The following is a 21931-nucleotide window of genomic DNA, read 5'->3' as shown; positions in this document are numbered from 1 at the left end:
TAGTTTTCTATTTTTACACATCAAAAGTCCTTGGCAATGAATGCATTGTCTGGGTTCATTTTTTACTTAAAAATACATATTAAAATTAATCTATATCTTCCTTTGCTTTGTTCTTCAATATTGCTCTAATCCCCTCTATTTCAGATAATGTTACTTCACTTTTCAAACACTAAACAAATGCAATTTTAGTGCTATTGATACGTACAACATACATACACCATTAACTAATGCTTCTTCATCATGTTTTTCTAATATTATATCAACTAAAAATAGTTCCAATTTATAACATCTTTTCTATGCAGCTCATATCTATTATACTTTCAGCTAAGATCACTTTATTAAGCCCATACCCTGTTTTCACAACTCTTGTTTCGATTTTGTTTTCCCTTCAGTATTCAAAATATCTTTATAGCTTATAGTTTTCTCCAAGTTAATTACATTAAGGTGAGTAAAAGCTTCCCTTATTAAAAATCGTCCTGTTATTTTCATGTTTCCCATCTCATAGAAATGTGTACCCTCCTAATTATAAGTAATATATTTCTAAATATAATAATGATCTTTTAGTATCTAAGCGTTATCTATTTCTTTTAGCTTGGTAATATCAGGCCCCATCCAGCAAATCAAGTCCTCTATTTCCTTTAGTCTAACTCTAGGTTTCTTCCTTTGCCAGGTAGGTTTCCAAATCCGTGTATTTAAATCATCAGGAAAAAAAATTTCTCCATTTTTATAAGTACACTTTGTAGCGGGAAAGGCCATTTAGGTAAGATATTTCTGAAGAGGAGTATAACCCATTTATGTTCATTAAACACCTCCAACTTTCCTCCTCCCTCAGGTTTTCTTTTCATTTCTTGTTTCCCGATTTCTAATGTTTCTCCTGGAAGCTCTGTAATCTGTTCCATATGGTGTTCTTCCTTATCTTCAGATATGTTCTGAAATCTTGAGGGATGACGTGCCTTTTCCATTTCCCATATTATCACTAATTCTTCAGTGTTTTTCTTTGTTTGCACCAATCTGTAATTTCCTTCTTTTATATCCTCCATCTTTCGATCAATTTCTTCTAGTTTATCTTCTATTTTCTGAATTCTTTGTTCATTCTTTACAGTCATTTTCTGAAGGTTCCCTAGTTGTAAGTTTAAGTTGAAAACTTGCTCATTTATCTTATTCAAATTCTCTTTAGTTTCATCACGGTTTCTTCTTGAATCTTCTTTATGTGACTCAGTTGCCTCTTGAATTGATTGCAATATAAATTGCATTTCCTTCTGAAAGTTGTTAGTTCTTTGTCTCTGATGTACCAGGTTAGGAGCTTCAGAGACGGATATTTGGGGTGGTTTTTTACCACTTTTAGCTAAGTGTAGAGCACTCATTTTTGTTCCGCCCTCTAATTATATTTCCCAAGCTAAGCTTGTAAGCCGCCCTGAGTCTTCGGAGAAGGGCGGGATATAAATGGAATTTTTTTAAAAAAGTGCTAAGCTTATCTAACATGACCAATCTTATAGTCAATACAACAATATACAGCTTAAATTTAAATTTAAAATCAGGAGATGTTTTTTCTGTCTCTTCCTTTCCCCCTTCATGAAAACACCCCACTAACTATTTGTAGAAGTCATGTCCCCATGGCATTGCCTCAATCTTGTTGATAACATACATTTGGTCAAAAGGTATCAGCCCCACACATTTGATCAAGCCAGGAAATCAGTTCCATAGGAAGGCTAATTACTTTGATGGAAATTGTCCCTAATGACAGAACTTTGCAAATCCAATTTGCTGAATGTATTCCCCCTTTTTATAATCCAGTGAATTGGGGAAGTGTCTGCCTGATATCCATCCTAACAGTTTCTGGACATTCTGGACTTAAGAAATGTTTCAGCTCCTTTTTCATAGGAAGTATATACTGCATATCTCTATCAATTTCATCATCGTTATTCTCTAGAAAACGTTCTGGTGTAAAAGTAGTGTTTTCCCTCATCTCACTGAATCACAATAATATATTAGTCCAGTGGTTCTCAACCTGTGGTCTGCGGACCCTGGGGGTGGTCGCAATATCATCACAGGAGGTGAGTAAAGGTTTGAAGAAATGTTATGGTTTAAATCTTAAGTTAAGTCATGGTGGTCCATGGCCACAAAAGGTTTTTAAAGGGGGTTTGTAGTGAAGAAAAGGTTGAGAACCACTTGCTTAGTTTCCATCCATAGCTTCTTGTCCTGCCTTCAGGTGCTTTGGAGAACAGCTTGACCCCCTCTTCTTTGAGGCAGCCCCTCAAATACTGGAACACTGCTATCACGTCACCCCAAGTCCTTCTTTTCACTAGACTAGACATACCCAATTCCTACAACTGCTCTTCATTGCCACGATGTTGCCATGATGTAGAAAAGATGTTGAGACTCTAGAAAGAGTGTAGAGAAGAGCAACAAAGTTGATTAGGGGACTAGAGGTTAAAACATACAATGAATGGTTGTGGCAATTGGGTATGTTTAGTTTAATAAAAAGGACGACTAGGGGTGACCTGATAGCAGTGTTCCAATATCTCAGGGGTTGCCATAAAGAAAAGGGAGTCAAGCTCTTCTCCAAAGCACCTGAGAGCAGGACAAGAAGCAATGTATGGAAACTAATCAAGGAGAGACGCAGCCTAGAACTAAAACGTTAGACAGTTAGTACAATTAATCAGTGGAATGACTTGCCTCCAGAAGTTGTGAATGCTCCAACACTTGAACTTTTTAAGAAAAGACTGGACAACCATTTATCCAAAATGGTATAGTGTTTCCTGCCTGAGAAGGGGGTTGAATTGGATGACCTCCAAGGTCCCATCCAACTCAATTTATATGTTTTAACCTCCAGCCCTTTAATCAACTTTGTTGCTCTTCTCTGCACTCTTTCAAGAGTCTCAATTCAATGTGAAATTCAATGATTAGGGGATTGGAGACTTAAACATATAAGGAACGGCTGCTGGAATTGGGTATGTCTAGTTCAATGAAGAGAAGGATGAGGGGGGACATGATAGCAGTGTTCCAATATCTCAGGGGCTGCTGCAAAGAGGAGGGAGTCAAGCTATTCTCCAAAGCACCTGAAAGCAGGACAATAAGCAATGGATGGAAACTAATCAAGGAGAGAAGCAACCTAGAACTAAGGAGAAACTTCCTGACAGTTAGAACAATTAACCAGTGGAACATCCTGCCTCCAGAAGCTGTGAATGCTCCAACACTGGAAGTTTTTAAGAAGAGACTGGACAGCCATTTGTCCAAAATGGTATAGGGTTTCATGCCTGAGCAGGGGGTTGGACTAGATGACCTCCAAGGTCCCTTCCAATGTTTTTATTATTATAAAACTTTTATTCATGAAATATGAAACTCAGTCAACAGAACACTCAAATTGACTGGCACTAATGGTTGACACGGGTTGCTGCAAGCATCCTAGGTATCAACCAGGTATCTCCTTAAAATGTAAGATGTTCCGAGTAGCGCAATTTTTTGTAGCTTTGCTGGAGTTATTGCAGGAAGCTGAAATTTCTTGATGTATTTTGCAAAGTTGTTGTTGTTGTTGTTGTTGTTGTTGTTGTTATTATTATTATTATTATTATTATTATTATTATTATTATTATTATTATTATTACTATTATTATTATTATCTTTTTTACATAGTGTTGACCAAAACTGGATGCAGTATTCCAAATGTGGCCTTACCAAAGCATTATAAAGTGTTATTAACACTTGATGTGATCTTGATTCTATCCCTCTATTAATGCAGCCTAGGACAGTGTTGGTTTTTTTGGCAGCTGCAACACACGGCTGGCTCCTATTTAAGTGCTTGTCCACTAGGGCTCCAATTTATACAGCAGTAATGAATTAATTTTTCAACTAATAAAACCTGGTACTTGAACTGTTCTGTTCTCCAAAGCACCAGAAGGCAGGACAAGAAGCAATGGATGGAAACCAACCAAGGAGAGAACCAATCTGGAACTATGGAGAAATTTCCTAATGGTAAGAGCAATCAACCAATGGAATAGCTTGCCTACAGAACTTGTGGGTGTTCCATCAATGGAGGCTTTCAAAAAGAGACTGGACAACCATTTGTCTGAAATGGTAGGGTCTCCTGATCGAACAGGGGATTGGCAAAATACTCTCCTTTTCAGTGTATGGATATCAGTATCTTCTTGGCCAAATATCAACAAGAGAAAAAAAGTATGTCCAAGGTGTGGACAGACAAGGAGATCAATATATTGTACATAACAGAATCTACAGTGGAGAGAAATCATATAAATGCTATAAGAATGGTAAGAGCTTCTGTTCTGCAAGACATCTTACTTCCCATTAAAAGATCCATATTGGGGAAAAACCATGAATGTTGAGAGAAATTCAGAACCAGCAGTTACCTTAATAGCCACAAAAAGATCCATACAGGAAAGAAACCATATAAATCAGAGGTCCCCAACCTGTGGGCCATGGCCCACTACCGGGCTGTGGCCTGCTGTCTACTGTGGGACAGGCTGGCTGGACAGTACAGACCCACCCACTTGTGCTAGTGCTATGGCCATAGGGTGCAAAAATAGGATGCCACCATCCCATGGGGTGCAAAAACAGGATGCTCCTGCCCCATGGGTCATGAAAATGGGATGATGATGCCCCCGGAGTGCAAAAACTGGACACTGAACCTTGGGGTGCAAAAATGGGATGCCACGCCACACAAGAACAGGGCAGGGCTAGCAAGTAAATTAAGTCACTGTCATTGTTCCACATATTAAATATTTCATGGGGCAATATTTCAATCTCCACAGTCAGTCCTGAGATCATCAAGAAGGCAGCGCAAATTGCGTTCCTGTTTTGGACTGGAGTCATTTTCCTGAAGAACATTCCTCTGTCGTTAGTATCCAAAGTAGTGAGGCCAACTCAATTCTATCCAAAATACAGGAACCATCACCAGTACCTATCCCAAAGGTTAATTATCAGAGGCAACTGGACTTTCTTGTTTTTCTTTGAAGACTTTTTGCTTTTTATCCAAGAAGCATCTTCAACCCTGACTGGACGGTGGGGAAGTTTCTGGGATGAGAACCAAAACGTCTTCAAATTAATGACACCAAGAAATTAAATTAAAACCAGAAACTCCAGTTGCCTCCTGGAAAAGCACCTTTGGGACAACCATGACCTGGATGACTGAGAATCTCCATAGACACCAGTACAGTTAATCTTCTCTGGGGACTATTGAATAGGAATTGAATTTTTTTGGATCTAAAAGTTGTCAAAGTTCAAGGAAAGTTCACAAACACCAGTAACCCACATCTGACTATTTCAGATCAGCTGTCTTCCAATGCTGCACCTGCTCCTAGAGACCAGGTGCCTAATAATTGTGAAAATCATATTCCTTCTATCCTCCAAATCTCAAGGGATTTTGCCCAACCATCATCACAGAATCTCTGAATGTGGGGAACAGCCTGCTGCAAATTCATCTTGAATCTTGCCTGATGTTGAAATAAATGCTTCCTCTGGAGCTAGTGTATTCAGGCAGGGATTTGGAGAGGATATCCAGATGTAAGATAATGGGTTGCAGCTGCACTCTTATCTTTTTTGGAGAGAGCTCTGTTTCCTGAAATGCTACCAGATTTTGCCATCAAACCAAAGCTGTTCCTCTTGCTGTTGCTTCTGCTGCTGCTGCCCACCAGAGTCAGTGGGAGAAAATGCCCTCTTGACTTCACCAAGGATCGGGATACAGTGTACAATTATTATCGCCCAGGAGAGCTCTTGCTTGGTGGGATTGTGCCTCTAAGACCAGGTATCAGTCTTCCAGAAACTTTCCTTGAGCCTCTCTTTAACCAGCCAACTCTGTAAGTAGAACTGTGGTGTTGTTTTTGTACTATTTTTGCATGGAATCAGCTTTCATAGACAATGTTCCTCTCCACCATGAGCAATCTTCAGGGAAATTTTTTCATCTATTTTGCCTCTCCTGCTTTTTGGAAAGTTAAACCTGAGACCATATTATTATTACTAATAGTAGTAGCCAGGGCTTTTTTTCTCATAGAACGCTCAGAAGGGAGTTCCGGCACCTTTTTTGGATGGAACCTTGTAGGTTAGGCAAGGCGAGTTGTATGACATGTGTGAGTTCCGGCACCTTTTTCTTTTACAAAAAAAGCACTGGTAGTAGCAGTAGTAAGGATAGAGTTACACTGTATCTCCCAAGTTGTCTAGTCTAACATCCTACTTATATGCAAGATCTGGTAAAATGCTGAATGGATATTAAAGGTGTGTTGTTGTTTTGTTGCTTTGTGCAGGAAGAGCTCTCCGGCCTACTGGTACCTTCTCTCCTTTCTTTTTGCCATCCGTGAGATCAACCAGAATCCCCAGGTTTTGCCAAATGTCACCCTGGGTTATGACATTTACGAGAACTATTATGAAGCAAGAATGACTGCTGATGCCTTGGCAGACCTGCTTTCCACCGGACAGGCAAATGTTCCAAACTACATTTGTGGAAGAGAGAAGAGGCTGCTGGCTGTGATTGAAGGGGCCGAGTCTGACATTTCCACACAGATTTCCACCATGATGAGCCTCTACAAAATGCCACAGGTATGAATGGAGATGGGGAGAAAAGCCAAGTCTGGATGTGTCTTGCCCAGGAAAATGTCATGACCATCCAGATGTCCTCACCAAGAAATTGTCTTGGCACTTAAGACCTCTCAGCCATCCAAACATTAGGGCACTGACTTCAAGAGGACACTGGAGCTGAATTTCTCCCCTGCCTTTGGTTACCCTTCAAAAGTATAGAATACTCATAGGCTATTTCTGCACATTTTAGAAGAACAGAATAGAAGTGATACTGGAGATCATATAGCCCAACCTCTCCCCAGTACAGGAATCCACTCTTAACAGCATCCCCAAAATATTACCATCTAGCCAAAGTGAAAATAGGCATTCTGTTCCACTGTGGAACTAACCATTGTGGAAATCCTCTTACAATTACCAAACTCTTCCAGTTCATACATTGTAACAGGTGAATTGGACAGCTGAGACAACCTGCACCATCACTTCACCTAGGGCAGAAATCAACTATTCCAGCATCTGAGAAATATTGTGCACTTAAGTTTTGGTGGAACACTTATAGGGAACTTCAGCTACATCAATACTTATATTGATGTAGCTGAAAAACTGGAAGTTTTTAAGAAGAGACTGGACAGCCATTTGTCTGAAATGGTATAGGGTTTCCTGCCTTAGCAGGGGATTGGACTAGATGACCTCCAAGGTCCCTTCCAACATTATTATTATTATTATTATTATTATTATTATTATTATTATTATTATTATTATTATTATTATTATTATTATTATTATTATTAATTATTCTCCATGAAAGTGTGTTTGAGTATGTGCACATTAATGATCTTCCATCAAAATATCAAACCGTGTAAATTTTGACCCTTCTTATAAGGTCAGTTATGGTTTTGTGTCTGAAACTCTGAATGATAAAACTCAGTTCCCGTTCATCTACCGGATGGTCCCCAAAGAAGATTACTTATATTGGGGAATTGCCAAATTGCTCCAACATTTTCGGTGGAATTGGGTCGGTCTCCTTGCACCAGACACTGAGAACGGACAAAGATTTCTACAGATTATGAACCCCATATTAACCAGGAACACAATCTGTGTAGCATTCTCTGTGAGCATCCCAACATTGTCCTGGAAATTGTGGTTGCTATACACTGAAGAACTTCACTTGTGGAAGCAAGTCAATGTGTTCATATACTATGGAGAAAATCGCTATTTCTACAGTTGTATAAAAATACTGCAAAAGTTTATTGAACAGCTTGTGAAACCTATCCTGCCGAAAGTTTGGATTACCACAGCAATGTGGGACCTCTTCATGAATTTATCTCTTGAAATCCTGTCTCCCCAGCATCTCCAAGGTTTCTTCTCTTTCTTAATTCAGACTCAAAGAAGACCACAATACGTTTATGAAACATTTTTTATCCCTATGCAAGATTTTGGCAGAATGGCATTCAATTGTTTGTATTCCAAACACTTTTTTTCTGTGAAAGGAAGGATGAGATGCCAGGAGAATGAGGACCTGGAGAGCCTGCAGGAAGAGGTGGTGGAAAAAACCCTCTCTCTGGATGGCTACGGTATTTACAACCTTGCCTGGGCAATTGCTCGGGCATCACATGCTGCCTACCTATCCAGGTCCAAGCAGAAAACAATGAAGGAAAGAGGTCACAGGCTGATCCTTCAGATGTGGCAGGTATTTGCTTTCCTTCAAACATCCTGAAGATGAACCTTTCGGCATTAAAGATATGGTGTGGGAATGTTAATCTTTCAATATTCTTCTTCCATTTTGTGAGGTTGCTGGGGCTGGTTATCCACCCACTTTCTGGTAATTCCTGAATTGGAGTATGCATGATGTATAAGAATTGGAAAGAGGGGCACATAACTAAGTCAGAATATCAGCAAATAGCCCGTGCCTGCAAAGATGAAGTGAGGAAAGCTAAGGCTCAAAATGAACTAAGGCTTGCGACCAAAGTCAAAAATAACAAAAAATGCTTCTTTCAACATATAAAAAACAAGAAAAAAGTTAAGGAAATGATTGGTCCATTAGTGGGTGAAAGTGGCAAGAAGGTGACAAGCAATAGGGAGAAAGCAGAACTATTTAATTCGTTTTTTGCATCTGTCTTTACACAAAGGGAAAAAACAGTCCAACCTACCCAAACCAGTGCCATAAAAAACAGAATAGAAACGCAAGTTAAGATAGGCAAGAAAATGGTAAGTGAGCACCTGTCCAGCCTAGATGAGTTCAAATCACCAGGACCAGATGGATTACACCCCAAGGTTCTCAAGGAACTGGCAGACGTGATCTCAGAACCACTGAACTATATTTTTCAAAGATCCTGGAGCACTGGGGAACTACCAGAGGAAAAGAGCTGATGTAGTTCCCATCTTCAAAAAGAGGAAAAAAATAGATCCAGGAAACTACAGACCTATCAGCCTGACCTCAATACCTGGGAAGATTCTGGAAAAGATAATCAAACAACAAATCAGCAAACACCTTGATGCAAACAAAGTCATCACTAAAAGTCAACATGGGTTTCTCAAAAACAGATCATGCCAGACAAATCTTATTACATTCTTTGACCAAGTGACAAAACTAGTGGACCAGAGGAATGCTGTAGATATAATTTACTTGGACTTGAGTAAGGCATTTGATAAAGTAGATCACAACCTACTACTTGATAAGGTAAAAAATTTGGGTTAGATAGCATTTCCACCAGATGGATTCGTAGCTGGCTGACAGGCCGTACTCAGCGTGTGGTCCTCAATGGAACCGCATCTACATGGAAGGAAGTGTGTAGTGGGGTGCCCCAGGGCTTTGTTCTGGGCCCAGTGCTCTTCAATATCTTCATTAACGATTTGGATGAGGGGATAGATGGGGAACTCATCAAATTTGCAGATGACACCAAGCTGGCAGGAATAGCCAATACTCCAGAAGATAGGTTTAAGATACAGAAGGATCTGGACAGACTCGAACACTGGGCACTATCTAACAAAATGAAATTCAATGGTGAAAAAAGTAAGGTTCTACATTTAGGCAGGAAAAATCAAATGCATAGGTATAGTATAGGTGGTACCTTGCTCAATAGTAGTAACTGTGAGAGGGATCTCGGAGTCTTAGTAGACAATCACTTCAATATGAGCCAGCAGTGTGCTGCAGCTGCCAAAAAAGCCAACACAGTGCTAGGCTGCATTAACAGAGGGATAGAATCAAGATCAAGTGAAGTACTAATACCACTTTACAATGCTTTGGTAAGGCCACACCTGGAATACTGCATCCAGTTTTGGTCACCACGATGTAAAAAAGATGTCGAGACTCTAGAAATAGTACAGAGAAGAGCAACAAAGATGATTGGGGGACTGGAGGCTAAAACATATAGAGAACGGTTGCTGGAATTGGGTATGTCTAGTTTAATGAAGAGAAGGGTGAGGGGTGACATGATAGCAGTGTTCCAATATCTCAGGGGCTACCACAAAGAAGAGGGTGTCAAGCTATTCTCCAAAGCACCTGAAAGCAGGACAAGAAGCAACGGATGGAAACTAGTCAAGGAGAGAAGCAACCTAGAACTAAGGAGAAATTTCCTGACAGTTACAACAATTAACCAGTGGAACAACCTGCCTCCAGAGGTGGTGAATGCTCCAACACTGGAGGTTTTTAAGAAGAGACTGGACAGGCATTTGCCTGAAATGGTATAAGGTTTCCTGCCTGAGCAGGGGGTTGGACTAGATGACCTCCAAGGTCCCTTCCAACTTATGATGATGATGATGATGATGATGATGATGATGATGATGATGTCAACTCTACTTATAGAGCTTGTTTTCATTTTTCTCATATTGTTTTTTCCTTTCTCTATCTAGCTTCATCCTTTCCTGGGAGATTCCCACTTCTACAATACTTGCATGGAGGGACTTTTTCTGGATGAGAAGGGGGCTCTTTCTGCCAAATTTGATACCGTCAACTGGGTGCCCTTTCCTAATAAGTCCTTCGGGGCAGTGAAGTTTGGGAGGATAGATAGACCACGGGGGTCCAAAAATCTTGAATTCATCCTTGACCAGGAGGCCACAAACTGGTTCCAGAGGTTTAACCAGGTAAGCTGAGAGTCTTTATTTAATGCTCTCCAACCTCTCTTTCATTCTTTGAACCAATTGGGAAATAGATGGAAAATGGGTGAAGCTGGGTTGAAGGATCGCTTGGAATAGCTGTTGTTTCCAATGAAATTGCTGGGCTCCTTCAGTTGCTGAATGGGATTCCAGAGGTCTATTGTGGATTAGCCAGATTCAGATCCTACCTCGTTCTTCCTTATTTTTGCCCTGTATAGAGCAAATTTGATTGGATGATTGCTGTCTATTGGGTAATGAAGAAAACTTCTTCTTGGTAGATTTCCAGCCAAAACAATAAAACTAAGTTATATGAATTCAAAGGTCAGAGTATAGATTAGAGAATCCTACTGACAATTGTGTATGACTGTATGATTTTCTCCTATTTTCCTGAAATGTAGAAATGTGCACTGTTAAATAAATAAATATTGCAGTGGGCCTTGATTATTGGTTTTCTATTCCTTCTGTATTTCTATTTTCTAATCCTCCTGTGTTTCTATTTTGCTAGCACATTCCCATTCCTCCAAGAGTTTGTTTTCCTCATAGTTCCATGACTGTGGCAACACCTGTTCATCAATAACTGATGCTCCTTCTCTTTCTTGTTCAGTCCCTGCCTCGCTCCAGGTGTACCGAAAGCTGTCATCTTGGCCAAGCCAAGGTGGTCCTGGAAGGAAGGCCTCTTTGTTGCTACAGGTGTATCATGTGCGCAAAAGGCACCATCTCCACACAGGAAGGTAGGAGACACAAGGGAGAAAGAGAGACAGACCTTGAAGGTTGAGTAGAATAATCACTGAAGCATTTCCCTTCAGGGATGTTCAGGAGCAAACTTGCAAACCTCGGTTAAGGGTCCTTACAGCAGAAGGAATTTAAAGGAGACATGCATGAAGACAAAAGAATCTAAAGCCTTTTTTAGAATGTGAACTTAACATTTGGAAACAGCTCAGAGACATTTCCCTCATTTGATGAACTATTGCAGTGTGGTGCAGTGGTTAGAATGCAGTATTGCAGGCTACTTCTGCTGACTGCCAGCTATCAGCAGTTTGGCAGTTCAAGTCTCACCGGCTCAAGGTTACCTCAGCCTTCCATCCTTCCAAGGTTGGGAAAATGAGGACCCAGATTGTTGGGGGGAATAAGCTGACTCTGTGAAGCACTTAGAGAGGGCTGTGAAGCACAGTGAAGCAGTATATGTCTAAGTGCTATTGCTATAAGAAGGTGCAGAGGGTACAAGGCAATTCAATTTGCGAGATTCAGTTATTAGTGCCAACTTTAATAAAAGTGAGAAGGATCTTGGAGTCCTAGAGGACAATCACTTAACTATGTGCTGTAGCCACAAAAAAGCCAACAGACCCTTGGTTTCATTAACAGAGGGATAGAATCGAGATCACATGAAGTGTTAGTACCACTGTATAATGCTCTGTTGAAACCACACTTGGAATGTTGTATCTAGTTTTGGTCACTGTGCATTAAAAAAGATGTTGAGACTCTAGAAAGAGTGCAGAGAAGAGCAACAAAGATGATTAGTTGCCTGGACACTAAAACATATGAAGAATGGTTGCTGGAATTGAGTATGTCTAGTTTAATGAAAAGAAGACTAGGGATGACATAAGAGCTGTTTGCCAATATCTCAGTGGTTGCCACAAAGAAGAGGGATTCAAGCTCTTCTCCAAAGCCCCTGAAGGCAGAACAAGAAGCAATGGATGGAAACAAATGAAGGAGATGGCCAACCCAGAAATAAGGATAAATTTTCTGACAGAACAATTAATCAGTGGAATGGCTTTGCTTCAAAAGGATTTGATGCTCCATCTCTGGAGGCTATTGAGAACACCTAGGATAACCATTTGTCTGAAATGCTATAAGGACACCTGCTTGAACAGATGGTTGGACTAGAAGACTTCCAACTCTGTTCTTGCCTTCTTGTGGATTTGATTCTCACATCTGGTCTACAAGGTGGGGCTGACAGGATCTTCTGGGCAATGGGCAAGGTCAGACCTCCACACAGGATTCGTTCTCAAAGGAAAGTTAGCAAATATGAGTTGCAAACAACTGGATTGTTACAAGGTGGAAGCCAAGAGTTTGGTTTTCATCTCTTTGCTGCCATCAAGTAGTTCTCTAGATTTCTATATCTCAGATTTGTTATAGATGTAGTCCCAGAGTAATATAGATAAAATGTATTTATTCATTAATTCAATTTGCATAACCATTCATCTCAACAAATAATTCTAGCCAACCAAATCAAAAGAAATTAAAAATGATGGTAGTGATACAAAAATAAAAATATGTAGCATCCATGAAACTACACCATTCAAGCTTCCAAATGCTCTTCAAGGACAATGCCATGTAGAGTGGACTACAATAGTCCAGATAGATCATCACACAGGCATGAGTCAGAATGAGCAGGATCTCCTGCTCCAGGAACAGGCACAACTGTCACACTCTGTAACATGTGCAAAGGCCCTCCAGATTATGGCTGCCATCTGCTCTTCATGCTGTGAGGCAGATCCCAGACTGTGCACCATTTCTGTCTGAGGAAGTGCCACCTCATCCAACACCATGGATAGAAGGTCCCCAGCATCTAAAGTTCCAAACAGTTGCACCCTCACTGAGGTTCCCCCCTTCAGAGCCTGGAATAGGATGTCCAGACATCACTCAGGTGGCGTGGAGTAGAGATGTAACATGGAGCATCATCAGCATACTGGTAATACCTCTCTCCAAAACATTAGCTGACCATCAGCAGCCTTGTATAAAGGTTAGAGGAAGGAAGGAAGGAAGGAAGGAAGGAAGGAAGGAAGGAAGGAAGGAAGGAAGGAAGGAAGGAAGGAAGGAAGGAAGGAAGGAAGGAAGGAAGGGATTATACATGTAGGAGCTCTTTTGAACATTGACTGGAACCTGCCCAGGAAGAAGGAGGAGAACCAACACAGTACAGTGCCACCTACCCCCAACTCGCATAGCTAGTCCAAGAAGGTATCACAATTGATGATATCAAAAGCCACTGAGAGGTCAAGAAGAGTCTGAATCTTTGATATCTGGAAGCTGTGAGAGTCTGAAAGAAGGACAACAGGTCCATTCTTCCCACGCCTGAAATGAGGTCATCTCCATCTATCCTTATTTTCCATAAGTATCTCAAAACCTAGCCAAGTATCTCAAAACCTGAGGGTGTGAGGGGACTGGTGAGATCCTGATATGGCCTTCTTAGTGATCTGTTCTCTGGCCTATTTTATGTTTTTTTTTAATTTGACTGCTTTTGACTTTTTTTGCTGTACACTATCCAAAGTCACTTCTTATGAGATATGAGGCAACTGTCAACTTGATAAATAATTAAAGAAATAAATAAAAAGCTGCTAAGAGGTGAAGAAGAATTGGGATGGACACATTACCTCCATGCTACTCTGGCCAGTCATCACTTAAGAGTAGAATCAATGCCATCTTCATCCCAGGCCCCTCACTCAAAAATAGGCACCTTTGGGGAGAAAACTTTGTTAAGTCATCGTTGTACTTCCAGGTCTCTTTGCAGGAACCTGTCTGGTGAAGACCAGCCCATCTCATCACCTTCCTATGTCTTCGGGGCTGAGCACAGGAACCTGGTAGTAATCACACAGTATCAATTTAATGAACCATGCATTGCAAAGTCACAGTTCCAATCCTGGCCTTTTGTATTTGAGTCTTGATGTTCCAAAGCAATGTATATGTGGTTTGTCTCACAATGTGGTTTATCTCACAATGCCCTATTGTGGACTATGATGAGAACTGAAAGTTGAGACTCATAACAGGAGAGGACTGGCTCTCTTCCCATCTCTTCTATTGTTTGCAAACTTTATGTACTCCAATTTGACATTAAGAAATTCTTTTGGACAACAGTGGGAAGCTGGCCTCAAAGAAAATTCTGAAGTAGGAGTAGGAAGGGGAGAAATAAGAATCTGCAGCCTGGATTTTGTAAATAAAGGCCAACTTTTTGCTTATGATTTATTGTAGAAGAAACATGTTATGATCTTTGGCACTGGGAGTTCTACAATACTCAGGTCTTCCTAAACAACCACTCTGTCTTCCAAGGGTCCCCTGTATCATCAGACTATTTTACTGCACCTTTCCCCAAAAAATCCCATCTGTGTGATCCCACTGGCCAAATACAAATAATATCAACTATCTTCCTTGCATGTTCAGGTCCAGAAAGGAAACCCAGTAGCATACCAGCCAATCACTGAGAAAAGAATACAGATTAAAACTATGGAGTTCAGATTGATCAGCATCTGGGCTCATATATTATCTTGGAAGTAACATGTCTGGTGACATAGCTCCTAGGAGTCTCTTCCCCTCCTTGGAACATTCTTGTCCACTCCAACAAACTTGTTTCAACCCGGAACTTCACCATTATTTGGTGAATCACCAAATCAACATTATTTTATTGATCTTAGTTCTTTTCCTTCCATGTTCACACTAGAAAAATTTCAACAAAACTTTCCCTTTGACAAAACCTGGATTTAAAGGACAGTATCATAGCAATAACACATATGCATATTGAAAAAAGAGTGTCTTATTATGGTCAGGTAAAACTAATATTTGAGGTCTTGCCTGTCTTCTCCCCAGATGCAGAGAAGTGCACAAGATGTCCAGATGATCAGCACCCAAATAAAGACCAAACTAAATGTATTCCCAAGAAAGTAACTTTCCTGTCTTACAAAGAAGACTTGGGGATAATCCTTGCTTCATTTAGCCTCTTCTTGTCTTTGGTCACTGCCTTCATCTTAGCAATCTTCATCAAATTCTTAGAAACTCCCATAGTCAAGGCCAACAACCGGGACCTCTCCTACATCCTCCTGGTCTCTCTCCTGCTGTCCTTCTTGACTTCCCTCCTCTTCATTGGTCGTCCAAGAGCAGCCACCTGCATTCTCAGGCAAACATCCTTCAGCATCATCTTCTCTATTGCAGTGTCTTCCATCTTAGCCAAAACAATCACAGTAGTGCTGGCTTTCCTGGCCACAAGACCTGGGAATGCTGTGAGGAGATGGCTGGGAAAGACCTTGGCCAACTCCATTGTTCTTTCTTGCTCTGGCCTCCAAATTGTCATCTGTACCATCTGGCTGGGACTTTCTCCCCCATTCCCTGATTCTGACATGCACTCCCAGCCAGAAGAGATTGTTCTGAAGTGCAATGAAGGCTCTGTCACCATGTTTTATGGTGCCCTCTCATACATGGGTTTCTTGGCTGCCATCTGCTTCACGGTGGCTTTCCTCGCCAGGAACCTTCCTGGGGCTTTCAATGAAGCCAAGCTGATCACCTTCAGCATGCTGGTCTTCTGCAGTGTTTGGGTATCTTTTGTCCCCACCTATCTGAGTACCAAAGGGAAGTACATGGTGGCTGTGCAGGTCTTCTCCATCCTGGCCTCCAGTGCTGGACTGCTGGGCTGCATTTTCATCCCTAAATGCTACATTATTTTGGTACGACCTGACCTGAATACAAAGGAGCAACTAACGGCAAAAACTAAAGATGACTTGAAAGTAAATGCAAAATAATCCTTAATGTCATAACCCTCTCAGGTGCCACTATACAGTATCATTCCTTGATTAGATATTCCAGGGGAATTTGGTGGATTGTTTGAAGTGCTTTATACTTTACACTACGGGAGAAAATGCATATAATGATACAATATGTCTAGACTCTTTGGGGAAAATGTTCCATGGGGAGAGCAGTATTTCTGTACCCTCCTCTTGAAGATTGTTTGAATTAAAAACCTTGATGACAGCAAGAAAATGTTAAAATCTTCAAACATGAAAACACTTTAGCAAAATTAATTCATTGAGAAATGTTTCCAGTTGATTTTTGTTTCGGAATTTTAGTCTAGTATTAAAAGATGAAATGTAATATTGAATGGTATGCCTTAACTGTTGACTTTGCACTCCTCACATAGAAATCAGACTGGGTCTACATCTTTCTGGGCTTCCTGATCCAGAATGTTGGATTTCAAGCACAAAAAGATAGATCCCAGTTGTGAAAATGTGAAAAAACAAATTTCTAAGAGAAAATGCAGCTGGGCAATGGTGCCAATCAATCTGAGATCTAGGTGCAGTAGATCAACAGTCCCCAACCTTTCTGACTCCAGGACCTATTTTGGAAGAAAAACTGTCTTCCATGGAGTGTGATGTCTTCCTTGCATGACTCCCCAGATTCTTCCTCAGAAATCAGGTCAAGGGAGGATGAGCCCATTGCTGGCAATTCAGGAAGTCAATTAATTAATGACTCTGAACAGTTGGCCAAAAGAGAATCAGAGGAGGCTTCAGCTGAGGAAAGCCTGCCGGGGCAGATGGCCAGCGAAGAGAAGGAACTGCCTTCTGCATCTGATCTGAGAGCACACAGAACAGAGAAAAGGCAGGAGCAACAAAGGTCAGCCAAACTACTTGGGAAGAGAAGACTCCACCCATCCTGATAGATTGCACCAGGAAGCTGGATATTTATCACAGCAGTCAAGAGGGAGGCATTGCTAGGAACGTGTTGGTTTGTTGGCTGTTTGTTCATTGTGCTTCCTGCTTCACTGTGTTTGGAATTGTGCCTTGGCGACTCTGAGCTTTTCTTGCTAAATGAGCTTTCGTGTGTATATTTAATTTTTGCCTAATGGATGTAAGTTTGATTGGTGGAGCTATTTGAGCAACTTTCACTTGTGTATGGACTATTGACCAATTGCTTTATGGGCTAATCTTGGCTTGCTTGTAGCTGGGTACTTATTGGGACAGCACTAACTATTGGTAAAGAGAATTACTGGGGAACATTAATAAACTCACTAAACCAGTGATGTGTGTGAGTGGGGCAGCACATGGAGTAGGGGCAGTGGGGAGGAGGGAATGGTTTTGCACATGCAAACTAGATTCCGTGCATGTGCAGATGAAGCTTTGCTCATCCACCAGTCTTTGTGTGGCCCAGTTCTCAGCAGCCTAGTACTAATCCATGGACTGGGGCTTGGAGATCCCTACAGCTGATGACTGCCTTTGATTGCAGATGGACTCAATTACATTGACCATAATTACACTGCTGGAAGACCTGAAGGAGCAGGTTGGGGATAGCTGGCTATACAGAACATATATATTTGTAGTAATTCAGCATAGAGAGCAAAATCTCTGCTGAGTGACAACCCCTGGTAAGGAGCTATTAGAAGCTGAGGAAGTCTATGTTATGTCGTTTCCTCATTTGTCTCATTGCCCCTGTCTTCCAAATGGAAAATGTCAAGGTCCCTCCTGTTGAGATCCTCAAGAAGACTGAAGATGTCAAAAAAATGATCTCTGTAGTTCCATTTGGTGGCTGTTCATGTGATGGCAGAGACTTCAATACAGTACAAGATAGGGCAGCATCCATGATGGTAGTGCTGGAGGAACGCTCACATTTTATGAAAAAACCTTATATAGAGCGGGGAAAATGAATCATGTTCTGAACTATCTTTAAGGAGAAACAACATACATAGAAAAGGAAAGGAGTCATTGCACCAGAGAACCAAGACTGGGAAGAAAGGTTGACAAATGTTTAGCTGGCTGATTTGATTGAATGGAATGTTATGATTCATGTTAGGCCCCACAGTAGTGTTTTAAAACAAAGCTTTGTCTTGAACTTTATACTATTTCACAATAAAAGGTAAAGGTTCCCCCGCACATGCGTGCTAGTCGTTTCCAACTCTAGGGGCCGGTGCTCATCTCCGTTTCAAAGCCGAAGAGCCAGCGTTTGTCTGAGGATGTCTCCGTGGTCATGTGGCCGGCATGACTAGATGCCAAAGGCACACGGAACGCTGTTACCTTCCCACTGTAGTGGTCCCTATTTTTCTACTTGCATTTTTACGTGCTTTCGAACTGCTAGGTTGGCAGAAGCTGGGACGAGTAACAGGCGCTCACTCTGTTACGCGGCACTCGGGATTCAACCCGCCAAACTGCCGACCTTCTAATCGACAAGCTCAGTGTCCTAACCCACTGAGCCACCACGTCCCTCATTTCACAATACAAATGTACTATTTGTAATCTGTGCAATATGAAATTGCAAAGTAGATAGGTCTATGTATATTTGGAACATGAGTATTATAACCGTGAGAGAAATAGAAAACAAAGTAGCTGATGGATGTGGGTTCCAATGTACACAGGTATATTTGGAAAGTTATGTTCAGCAGAAAATATATGTGGAAAAGAGGTCAGCAGGGAGTCAGTAAGAGGTCAGCAAACGTCAGCAGAAGTCAGCAAAAGTCAGTGGACCATCTGCATACAGTTGTAGAACAAGAAAGGGTATTAAAGATTGGGACTGGACCTGATTGATTTGCTATTGGCCTATAACTGTCCTATTGGATTCTGCTATTGTCATATGGTCCTCATTGCAATGGGTTATTAACATACATGATGTGTTATTATGCTTGCTATGTTCCAAATTATTAGCAAAATAAACCTCTGAATCTTAAAGTAAGAATTATTGATTTGTGTTGCTGACTCTTGTCTTTTTCCATTGGGTTTTTTCCACGACGTTTTTTTCTGGTTTGCATCATTCTTTGGGAAGAGCTTGTAATAATGATCACAAGTGACGAAATGACGAAATGACGAAAACTGTAAACCTGAAAGCATTTGGGTCAATATAAAAGGGGGAAAAATGACATTGCCATAGGTGTATACTATAGGCCGCCCAACCAAGCAGAGGAAATAGATGAACTTTTTGCTAGTCAGCTAACTAAGGTATGTAAGAAGCACATCACAATAGTAATGGGGGACTTTAATTACCCTGATATCAACAGGGAGACAAACTCTGCACCAAGTGGAAGATCAAACAGATTCCTGTCAAACCTAGCAGACAACTTTCTCTCCCAAAAAGTAGAGAAGGGAACTAGGGGATTAGCCATATTGGATTTAATTCTCACTAACAGAGATGAAATGATAGAAGGTGTCAAAGCCACAGGAACCTTGGGGGGAAGTGATCATGCAATATTGGAATTCAACATTCTGGAGGCACAAGCAATAGAACACAGCCAAACTAGAGTCTTGGACTTTAAAAGAGCTAATTTCAATAAACTTAGAGAGACCATGGGAAGAATCCCATGGATGAGAATCCTAAAGGGGGGAAAAACTCAAGAAGCTTGGGAAATTTTGAAAAGTGAGATAATAAAGGCCCAGTCTAGTACAATACCAACAAAGAAGAAAAATAACAGCTCTCAAAAGAAACCAGCATGGCTGCATAAAGAACTCTCTGATAAATTGAAAGATAGAAAGGACAAGTATAAGAATTGGAAAGAGGGGCACATAACTAAGTCAGAATATCAGCAAATAGCCCGTGCCTGCAAAGATGAAGTGAGGAAAGCTAAGGCTCAAAATGAACTAAGGCTTGCGACCAAAGTCAAAAATAACAAAAAAAGCTTCTTTCAACATATAAAAAACAAGAAAAAAGTTAAGGAATTGATTGGTCCATTAGTGGGGGAAAGTGGCAAGAAGGTGACAAGCAATAGGGAGAAAGCAGAACTATTTAATTCGTTTTTTGCATCTGTCTTTACACAAAGGGAAAAAACAGTCCAACCTACCCAAACCAGTGCCATAAAAAACAGAATAGAAACGCAAGTTAAGATAGGCAAGAAAATGGTAAGTGAGCACCTGTCCAGCCTAGACGAGTTCAAATCACCAGGACCAGATGGATTACACCCCAAGGTTCTTAAGGAACTGGCAGACGTGATCTCAGAACCACTGAACTATATTTTTCAAAGATCCTGGAGCACTGGGGAACTACCAGAGGACTGGAAGAGAGCTGATGTAGTTCCCATCTTCAAAAAAGGAAAAAAAATAGACCCAGGAAACTACAGACCTATCAGCCTGACCTCAATACCTGGGAAGATTCTGGAAAAGATAATCAAACAACAAATCAGCAAACACCTTGATGCAAACAAAGTCATCACTAAAAGTCAACATGGGTTTGTCAAAAACAGATCATGCCAGACAAATCTTATTACATTCTTTGACCAAGTGACAAAATTAGTGGACCAGAAGAACGCTGTAGATATAATTTACTTGGACTTCAGTAAGGCATTTGATAAAGTAGATCACAACCTACTACTTGATAAGATAGAAAAATGTGGGTTAGATAGCATTACCACCAGATGGATTCGTAGCTGGCTGACAGGCCGTACTCAGCGTGTGGTCCTCAATGGAACCGCATCTACATGGAAGGAAGTGAGTAGTGGGGTGCCCCAGGGCTCTGTTCTGGGCCCAGTGCTCTTCAATATCTTCATTAATGATTTGGATGAGGGGATAGATGGGGAACTCATCAAATTTGCAGATGACACCAAGCTGGCAGGAATAGCCAATACTCCAGAAGATAGGCTTAAGATACAGAAGGATCTGGACAGACTCGAACACTGGGCAAAATCTAACAAAATGAAATTCAATGGTGAAAAAAGTAAGGTTCTACATTTAGGCAGGAAAAATCAAATGCATAGGTATAGTATAGGTGGTACCTTGCTCAATAGTAGTAACTGTGAGAGGGATCTCGGAGTCTTAGTAGACAATCACTTCAATATGAGCCAGCAGTGTGCTGCAGCTGCCAAAAAAGCCAACACAGTGCTAGGCTGCATTAACAGAGGGATAGAATCAAGATCAAGTGAAGTACTAATACCACTTTACAATGCTTTGGTAAGGCCACACCTGGAATACTGCATCCAGTTTTGGTCACCACGATGTAAAAAAGATGTCAAGACTCTAGAAAGGGTACAGAGAAGAGCAACCAAGATGATTAGGGGGCTGGAGGCTAAAACATATAGGGAACGGTTGCTGGAATTGGGTATGTGTAGTTTAATGAAGAGAAGGGTGAGGGGTGACATGATAGCAGTGTTCCAATATCTCAGGGGCTACCACAAAGAAGAGGGAGTCAAGCTATTCTCCAAAGCACCTGAAAGCAGGACAAGAAGCAACGGATGGAAACTAGTCAAGGAGAGAAGCAACCTAGAACTAAGGAGAAACTTCCTGACAGTTAGAACAATTAACCGGTGGAACAACCTGCCTCCAGAGGTGGTGAATGCTCCAACACTGGAGGTTTTTAAGAAGAGACTGGACAGCCATTTGCCTGAAATGGTATAGGGTTTCCTGCCTGAGCAGGGGGTTGGACTAGATGACCTCCAAGGTCCCTTCCAACTTTATATATATATTATTATTATTATTAAGTGGTTAAGGTGTTGGGAGTAAAACCTGGGAAACTGTGAGTTCTAGTCCCCCTTAAGCATGTAAGCCAGCTGTGACAGTCATTTTCTCAGCCAACACACCTCACGAGGTGGTTGCTATCAGGAAAAATAAGAGGGGATATTCAATTTATTTATACAAATTATCAGCTG

General features: G+C 41.0%; 2 protein-coding genes across 2 annotated transcripts in view; one reads left to right on the top strand and one right to left on the bottom strand.

The window, feature by feature from the left end:
* The window catches only part of LOC308661729 (zinc finger protein with KRAB and SCAN domains 7-like), a 375370-nt gene that overhangs the window by 115051 nt on the left and 238388 nt on the right, over positions 1 to 21931 (bottom strand). The window lies entirely within an intron of this gene.
* On the top strand, positions 5578 to 16121 carry LOC308661371 (vomeronasal type-2 receptor 26-like; the record flags this gene model as incomplete). The annotated part of the gene is made up of 6 exons (XM_081316292.1): positions 5578 to 5810; positions 6255 to 6546; positions 7406 to 7537; positions 10375 to 10605; positions 11222 to 11348; positions 15196 to 16121. The coding sequence occupies 6 exons, from the start codon at positions 5578 to 5580 to the stop codon at positions 16119 to 16121; spliced, it is 1941 nt and encodes a 646-aa protein (XP_081172418.1).

Source organism: Vipera berus (genome assembly GCF_964194415.1).
Source record: "Vipera berus genome assembly, chromosome: 2".
In the NCBI taxonomy this organism is placed as follows: domain Eukaryota; kingdom Metazoa; phylum Chordata; class Lepidosauria; order Squamata; family Viperidae; genus Vipera; species Vipera berus.
The sequence above is the reverse complement of the archived record's forward strand: the minus strand, read 5'-3'. Positions and strand labels throughout refer to the sequence as shown.